This window comes from Sciurus vulgaris (genome assembly GCF_902686455.1).
Source record: "Sciurus vulgaris genome assembly, chromosome: 1".
Lineage (NCBI taxonomy): Eukaryota > Metazoa > Chordata > Mammalia > Rodentia > Sciuridae > Sciurus > Sciurus vulgaris.
In genome coordinates, this window is record NC_136461.1 from 116,862,123 (window position 1) to 116,871,065 (window position 8,943).

Here is an 8,943-nt window from a genome sequence, read left to right on the forward strand (position 1 = left end):
ACCACTAAGAATAGATATGACTTACACATACAACACCCCTCCAACTATCTAGCACCATGAATGAATAGAATTCTCAGTACTAATTAAGGGACTAGTTTATCCAGGAATCAAATATATGTCAGTAATACTAAGTCTTTAAAAACACTAATCTGTTATATTTCCTTGTATGCAATACAAATTTCCTTCAGTCTACAGATCTTCTGGCAATATTCTCTACTGCCCTGACTGCCTAGAACAATTATATAACTGTCAATTTCTTGCTTGATGCTAATAATTCCCTAGTTGATTAGTAATGAGAAATTAAGGCATTAAACTTAAAAGGTTCTAAACTAGTATAAATGTGGTAAAATATTGTAATTGCACTGTATTTTACTTTCACGCTTCTCCAAAGTGCTATGTTCCTTGTGAGATTTTTGTCCTGCATAGACTCAAATTTTGGGTCTTTCATTTTTAGATGGCTTAAGTACCATAAAGCATGATTTATTTGGTAGCAAAAATGTTTCCAGAAGTTTCAAAAGGGACCAATAGTCAGAGCTAAAAAAAAAAAGTCAGAACTTTTCTTTAAGTCTAGACCACATACAGTTTAGTTTCTAAAGAAAAACATAATAACCCTGTCGTCCTGCCTCTAACAACAGAAAACAGTAGGTTGAGCTTTCAAAGAGGTGCTACATCTTCTGAGAGTGATACAAATGGTGCTTCAGTGACCCTGAATATTCAATACTTGATGCATTACTCTTAGCACTTTTGCATTTACTCTCCACATGTATGTTTGGAAAGCAAAATGATTCTGATCCTAAAAAGAGAACTTACCAGCAATATTTAAAGCAGTTTTTTTGTAGTACTATAGTTTCTCAATTACATATATGGAGAAAAGTGGTTAGGCTAAACTGTCAAGGCTCAGACAACCCTGAGGTGAACTTAGTAAGATCCCCTTAAGGAAATCTTAGGATTACAAACCCAATGTACGAATATTAAAGCTTCATGATGGACTCATTAAACAGAAATACCACAGACTTTCTTTGAGCAGAGTCTAGTGTCTGTTAATGTCAAGGAAGAACACACAATTTTGCTCCAACTCTTGAAAATGCAGTCAGTCTAATAAAGGGCCTAAAAATCATTTTGCTAGGTCTTCCTCTTCCAAAGAGTACAGGGAAGATAAGGGAAAGTACTAGGAAACAATGTGTTAGCATGTGCATTGGTGGAGAAAAAAATAAATTTGTACAAGGCAATGGCTGTCCCAACGAAGGACAAACATGAGTTTAGCAATCCAGTGTTTACCTTTAAAGGTAAAGAAAGGCAAAACCCTGAAAAGAACATAAGAACCTCATAGTAGAAATTTTCATTACATTTTATATGTTCCTGTCTATTCTTACTCATCCCAGTGTCTGGACCAAAAGTGCACCTCTCAGAAAAGCCAGGCTTGTACTGGTCAGATCTCTACCTTTTTCTAGCCAACTTCCTGCAAGCACCTGACCTGATTTACCCAAATCTCATTGCTCCAGAATCTGCAACAGATGTCAGCTCCATAGCTGATGAACTTTAGTATTATCTCTTTAGTACTGATTTCCCTGTATGATTTTTGTTCTGTGACAAGGAAGCACAGTAAGAATAGACGAGACTGAGGTCCATCTCTGGGACAGTCCCAAGAAACTGAAGTTGAAGGATAATGGGGAGTGTACAGCACAAAATTCCTCTTGTGAAATTAGTCAAACAACATGTGGTATACATATTCTCCTGGGGTATAAACAATTTACATTAATTAATTAACATCAGCAAAATAACCCAAAACAATGGTAGATCAAATTCTAATGTGACAATATAAAAGCAGACAGTGTGTCACTGGGTTAATAAATCAGAATCAACTAATAGACAATACTTTAAATACCACATCATTGAAAACTCCTAGTAGGCACCCCTCATCAGTTACTTTTAAAATAACGGTCATAACAGGAGAAAGAGCAAGCACCACGCTTACTACTGCCGATTACTGGACTGCTTCGATCAAGCACTGCAGTTCACAGATAAAATACTTCATATCTTCCCTTCAAGTTATTGAATCTTTCTTCTTCCGGAATGGGGATTTTAGCCTCTTCCACATGCTGCTTTTGGGTTTTGATTTTTTCTCCATTGCCAGCACTGCCTCCTTTTCTTTCTTTCGTATCTCCCGTACAAGTGCATGGAAAACATCATCAATGTAATAGCGGTATGCAGCAGAAGTCTCAAAAAAAGGACAGTTGAATTCCCGAGCCAGAGCCAATCCTTCTTCCTTGGTGACCTTTAAAAGTGAAAACATGAGCAAATTTAGAGTGTTAACAACGAAAAACAACTATAACTGTACAAAAGTATATAGGCAACCTTAAAAGGAGAGTGCCCCAACTCTTGGGGTGTGCATGCAGAGTACAGGCGCTTTTGTGATTTTGTGGGGGCTGGATTACATGGCTTTTCTGCCTTCAAATTATATGATTTCTCATCTTTTTTTCCATTTCTAATCTTTTTTCAAGATAACTTTTTGGAACAGATTACTAAATAGATATGGATATCAATATGCAAGATCAATTTTCTCCATACTTTCCATTTTAAGAAAGAAAAGGCTGGGTGCGGTGGTACATGCCTGTATCTCTGCAGTTTGGGAGGCTGAGGCAGGAGGATTGTGAGTTCAAAGTCAGTCTCAGCACTGGTTAGGCATTAAGCAATTCAGTGAGACTCTGTCTCTAAATAAATACAAAATAGGGCTGGGGATGTGGCTCAGCTCAGTGGTTGAGTGCCTCTGAATTCAATCCCCAGTACCCACTCCTAAAAGGAAAGCACAAGGAAAAGAGATATATACTTAAACTACAATACTGAAGATTACTAGGAACCTCAAATCAATATATCCAATTCTGCATAGGCTATAACTTCTCCTACTTTTGGACAGTTAGACGGTTTCTGATTTTCTGCTACCATGAGTAGCTTGGCAATGAACATTTTATATATAACCTCCTGAAAAGATTTTCCCAAGGTTTAACAGAGAAATAGTACAAATTTAGCCACATGTGGTAGTACACACCTGTAGTCTCAGACACGATGGAGGCTGAGGCATGATTGCAAATTTGAGGTCAGCCTTAGCAACTTGGCAAGACCATGTCTCAAAATAAATAGGGGCTGAGGTTGTGGCTCAGTGGTAATGCACTCACCTAGTAGGTGTGAGGCACTGGGTTTGAGCCTCAGCACCAAATAAAAATAAATAAATAAAGGGCATTGTGTCTATCTGCAACTAAAAAAATAGTAAAAATAAGTAAGAAGGGCTGAGGATATAGCTCAGTGGTAGAGCCATCCCTGGGTTCAATAAATAACAATAAATAAATAAATAAATAAAAGGAAAGAACAGAAATATTATAATTTTAAAAACTGTCAAACTACTTCCAAAAGATTTGTACCATTTATTGCTTTTACTAGTAGTCATGAATGTGTTTTACTATACTCTCACCTTTATCCCAAACAGCAAAATTTTAAATATCATTACTAACTTGAAAGTTGTTATTCTTTTTTTTTTTTTGCGGTACTAGGTATTGAACCCAGGGCCTTGTGCTTGCAAGGCAAGCACTCTATCAGCTGAGCCATACTTATTCTTTTTGTTTGTTTTGGTACCGGGAATTGAACCCAGAGTCGCTTAGCCACGGAACCACATCCCCAGCCTTTTTTTATATTTTATTTAGAGACTGGGTCTCCCTGAGTTGCTTAGGGCCTTGCTAAGTTGCTGAAGCTGGCTTTGAACTCACAATCTTCCTCCCTCAGCCTCCAAGGCTTCTGGGATTACTGAGGGGTGGGCCACTATGCCTTGTGGTTATCACTTATTCAGTGATCCTCTACAATTTCTCTTTGTCTCCTTCTCTTTGGCTCATAATTCTCCATCAGGAAGTATAAGGTGAAGTCTAATCTAAGTCTCTCTTGTTGCAACATAAACACAGTTCTTTTTTTGTTTCTTTTTTTTCCGGTACTAGGGATTGAACCCAGGGGTGCTCTACACTGAGCTACATCCCCAGCTCTTTTTAAAAATCTTTATTATTTTATTATTCTAAGTTGCTGAGGCAGGACTTGAACTTGAGAGCCTCTTGCCTTAGCCTCTCAAATAGATGGGATTATAAGTGCATGCCACTATGCCCCGTTTACAAAGATTTTTTTTGGGGGGGTGGTATTGGGGATTGAACCCAGAAATGTTTTATCAGTAAGTTACATCTCCAGTTCTTTTTATTTTTTAATTAATTAAGGTACCAGCAATTGAACCCAGGGCACTTAACCACTGAGCAACACCCCTAGCCCTTTATATATTTTTATTTTGAGACAGGGTCTTGCTAGGTTTCACTAAGTAGCTGAGGCTGGCTTTGAACTTGTGATCCTCCTGCCTCAGTTCTAGAGTTGCTGGATTACAGGTGTGCCACCGCACCCACCCAGTTTAAAGTGATTTATTTCTGGAATTTTAGTCAATGAACATTCCATGACCCTTCACTTAATGGTTATTCTATTTGTCATCTGATCATATCCCTGTGGCTTTCCTGTAAATTGACTCCTAAAATCCAGATTTTATCCATAACATTAGCAAATAAAAAGACACAGGGAAATTTTCAAGTTAGGGAGAAGCTTAGTTTGATTTTCTGTTTTAAGGCAAAGAAATCTGTAAGCTAATTAACAAAAATGACTTGTTCTATAAGGTGTTAGAAAACTATTTCTTCTCTTTCCTCACCTGTCTTAGCTGTTTTAGGTCAGACTTGTTTCCCACAAGAACCACAGGTGTGTCATCAGTACGTCGAACTCGATAGATGAGTTGTTTGAACTCCCGAACTTCATGGAAACTTCGGCGATCGGTGATAGAATAACAAATGATAAACCCTTCTCCTGCCCTCATATACTGATCCCGCATGGCTGTAAACTCTGCCTAAAGAAACACATGGATCAATAATGTATTGATGTAACCTCGAACTATACACACTAGCTATTTATTTCAGGTTAAAGAAGAGATAAGTTGATTACCTGCTATCCTGAGTCAGAGTGCATGAAAAATTAAGAGAGATAAACAAGTGATCTCTGCATAAGCCTTCCCCTCCCATTTACTAGAGTAAAACAGCCTTAACTCATAGCTTCCTGGGATTTAATACCTGTCCAGCTGTATCCAAAATGTCCAGATTGGCAGGTTCATCATCAATCCGGATCCGGATTTTATAAGCATCTTCTACAGGAGGGAATAAAGTTGTACTATAAATCCATACACACAGAATGAAGTAACTATTTGAAAACTCACCTTACGAAAATATTGAAGTTGACTCCACCCAACTTTTTTTTTTTTTTTTTGTACTAGGGACTACACTCAGGGGAGCTGTACACATCCCCAGTCCTTTTTATTTGGAGACAGGGTCTTGCTAACTTGCTGAGGCTGGCCTTGAACTTAAGATCCTCTTGCTTCAGCCTCCTGAGTCACTGGGATTACAGACATTGCCACTATACCCAGCTCTTTGTTTTAATAGTACTGAAAAAGGAAAAACCATAATTTACTACTTCCTAAATAATCCATATTTTCACAATAGAAAATTTATTTTCTTTAAAATAGAAAATTTATTTTATGATGATGATGAGAATGATGATTATTTTAGTGAGATGTGATTTTTTTCTGTTGCTTAGGCTGGCAGTCTCCTGGGATCAAATAATCCTCCTGCCTCAGTCTCTTGAGTAGCTCACACTACTTATGCAGGCCAGTGTACCTGGTTTCTTTTAGGCATGTTACTATAGTAACCTTGGACATCATAGAAAAGAGTAAAAAACCCACTCAATATTTTCATACCTCAAAACAAATGCCTTTACATCTCAATATATTTCAATGTTTTTTCTTGAATCCCTATTTCTGACTCTTCCTCAAAGATGAAGAGCCTATTAAATCAATGTTTCTCAAACCATAGGTCATGGTCCATTAGGATTAGTGAGTTGTGAAATAAAACTAATGGGTTAGGGCCAGCATTAAAATAGGTAAGAAAAAACTTTCTTGGGTGTGGTAGCACATGCCTGTAATCCCAGTGACTCTGGAGGCTACCATAGGAGGTACAAGTTTGAGACGTTGTCTCAAAATAAAAAATAAAAAGGACTGGGGATGTGGCTCAGTGGTTAAGTGCCCATGGGTTCAATCCCCAGTACCTAAAACAAAATAAAATAAACAAAAGCCTAAATAAAAGAAAAAAATCTTAGATTGTACCATAATTTAGAAAGGTAAGCAAAATTTCATGACATTTTAACTTGTTTACAAACGTGCATATTTATAATAGGTATCCAACAGTACATATACTCTCATACTTATATTAGTATTAGTTACAATATAAAGTTTTACTTATAGTTTGTAGCCAAAATTTAAAACAAAATGCAAACTGGGTAAGAACAGACACCTGTTTCTTTTTGTTTGCCACTGTATTTCAGGGTCTACCCCAGAACTTGGCATTTAACAGCAACTCAAGAAATCAAGTAGCTGCTGTTGAATCAGATAATGCTGTCATTAGATAATGGGAAAAAATATTGACTGATTTAAAAAAAGTACTTCATATGGCTAAGGATGAAGCTTTAAGGCAGAGCATTTGCTTTTAGCATTTGCGAGGCTGATTGCAATCCCCAACACTGGCAAAAAAAAAATCTAGTATAACACATGAAAAACATGAACTCTTTCTATTTTTCCCAAATCTACAGAGGTACCTACTGTATAAAATGACCATATCCAAACCAAGGGTACCACAGAATATTCTGGCTTTATGGAAAACAGAGCAGCAGGGGCCTGATCCAATGGAAATCCTTCCAAGAGACCCAGCATCATGGCACGGTGCCACATATGGAAAATAACAGTGGCATAGATGACTTTTTGTGTCTTCCTCCACCTCTGCTCTTTTTATACTAAGTTATAATCCCTTAGAATCAAACCTGCTTCCTTATGGTTTAGCAATAATATTAGGGTTCTTAATCTTTGCAGAGAACAATTAAAAATAAAAAGGCAAAACAAACAAAATGACTTTTTTACTCTATTAGCATTCTGACAATAAGAGAGTTAAAGACTACAAATGGCAGGAAAGAATATACCACTATTTAATGAACTTCAGGTATAAGGAAGTAAATGAAGGGCTTCAAGTAGAAAAAGTCCAGGCCCTACATGCCTGGGTTGTAAGAGTTCAGAAGGCTGGCTCTACTTGTTTTTCTGCTTCCTTTTGTGGAAGTTAAACCAGCTGACTCATACTTACAGTCAGTCTCAAGTCAGACCCTTAGAGAAGTGACAACAAGAAAAGGTTACATTAAGTGGTCATTAAGCTTTTTCTTTGGTCTAACCATACAGCATACCAACCGTAAAAAATATGACAAAGAAAGTTGTCCCATTAACACTCAGTTTAATACAGAGTCTAAAGAAGGCCTATGTATATGTCTAGAAAAAAAAGAAATATTCAGTTGTTTACCAACTGCTATTATATCCTTGTAAATAAATCTGATGATGATGAAAAAGTCTCAAAATATAAATAGAATTTTAAAAATATTTCATGTTTTTTTCTCACATTAATATGCTCTTTCTGGTATTAGACCAAAAGTAAACATGATTGAGGGTCTGCTGTTTCTGCACAGAAAAAAATGAGTATTTATTATTAATTGTTTTTTAAATTGACATTTACCAAGATATTTAAGATTTTTGCTGTTGCTTTCTTTTTTTTTTTTTTTTTTTGTACTGAGGATTGAACCCAGGGGCACTATCCACTGAGTCACATACCAAGACCATTTTATTTTCATTTTGACACAGGGTCTCCCTAAGTTGCTGAGGTTGGCCTTGAATTTGCAATCCTCCCACCTCAGCCTCCCCAGTGGTTGGGCTTACAGGTCTGCACCATTACATCTGGCTCCAGGATACTTTTATAGGGTGTTATTTGGAAACCTAAGTGAGAATCTGACTTACCAATGGTGGGGTCATGATCTTCTGGGAACCTGTGGCTGATGAACTGCATGGTCATGGCTTCAAAACAAGAAATGAAAGTTAAAATCCTCACCAAGGTGACCCGCAGAAAGAATTTTAACTATCAACATTGCACAACAAATAGCCAGTAACCCCACTGGATTGGGTAGAGGTCATTTATTTTAAGTACTTTTTCATTCTTACTTATAAAATGGAAAATGTCACCTACCACTCTTCCCCACGCCACCAGCACCTAGCATCACTAATTTGTACTCCCGAGAGAGTCCTGCAGGGTTGCTACAGCAGCTACCAATGGGGCGAGTTCCAGAATCCATTGTCCTTTTGGGAAATACTGTGCGGCCCCTCGGAAAAACCACCTAGAAGGAAAGCAAGATATCTAATGCAGAATGGACACTCCGTGACCACGGTCCTGAAGCGTCCTACCTTTCCATACGTACTATGACCTATCACTCTTAAGTCACTACTGAACCCTTTCTGGTGACCCTAAGAAACCCCACATTCTCACCCTCTCTCCTAGAAGCTACAGTCCTATGACACATCACAGGTTTTCCCACTTTTTCCAGAAAGAAAAAGAGACAAAAGAAATTTACAATCTTTTCAGAATGGGATACTAACACAATCAAAGGAGCCAAGTGAGAAGGTTAAGGTCTGCGGACCAAACGAAGATTGCTGCTTGCGCTGCGGGGTGGGGTGGGGGGTGGGGGTTGTTGGAGTGTCTCTCCACCGTGGTGCCGGAGGTTCCGCCCCCTCCCCATTCCCCAGAGACCCCCCTGCCACTCCCCATGCCCCACCACGCGCCATCACTCGCCTTCACCACCAGCGGCACCGTACCCTCTCGGGCAGGAAGGCCCTGTGTTGGTCCCTTGATCCGATCACCGACTCGGTGCTCCTTCGCAGGCCGGAGGATCTGGCACTGACCTGTGACCCCTCCCGCGACCGGGTAAGATGGCGCCACCGGCACCCGCGTCCCAAAGGGAGGGGCAAGG

General features: G+C 38.7%; 1 protein-coding gene across 1 annotated transcript; it reads right to left on the reverse strand.

Moving 5' to 3' along the window:
• Positions 1 to 409: 409 nt before the first annotated feature.
• Positions 410 to 8,919, reverse strand: RIT1 (Ras like without CAAX 1). Its single transcript, XM_079104851.1, has 6 exons — positions 8,789 to 8,919; positions 8,166 to 8,313; positions 7,940 to 7,996; positions 5,133 to 5,206; positions 4,721 to 4,912; positions 410 to 2,275 (listed from the first exon to the last, which is right to left on the reverse strand). Exons 2-6 carry the CDS (start codon positions 8,269 to 8,271, stop codon positions 2,045 to 2,047), a joined length of 660 nt encoding a protein of 219 aa, XP_078960977.1. The 5' UTR covers positions 8,272 to 8,313; positions 8,789 to 8,919; the 3' UTR covers positions 410 to 2,044.
• Between the last annotated feature and the right edge of the window lie 24 nt (positions 8,920 to 8,943).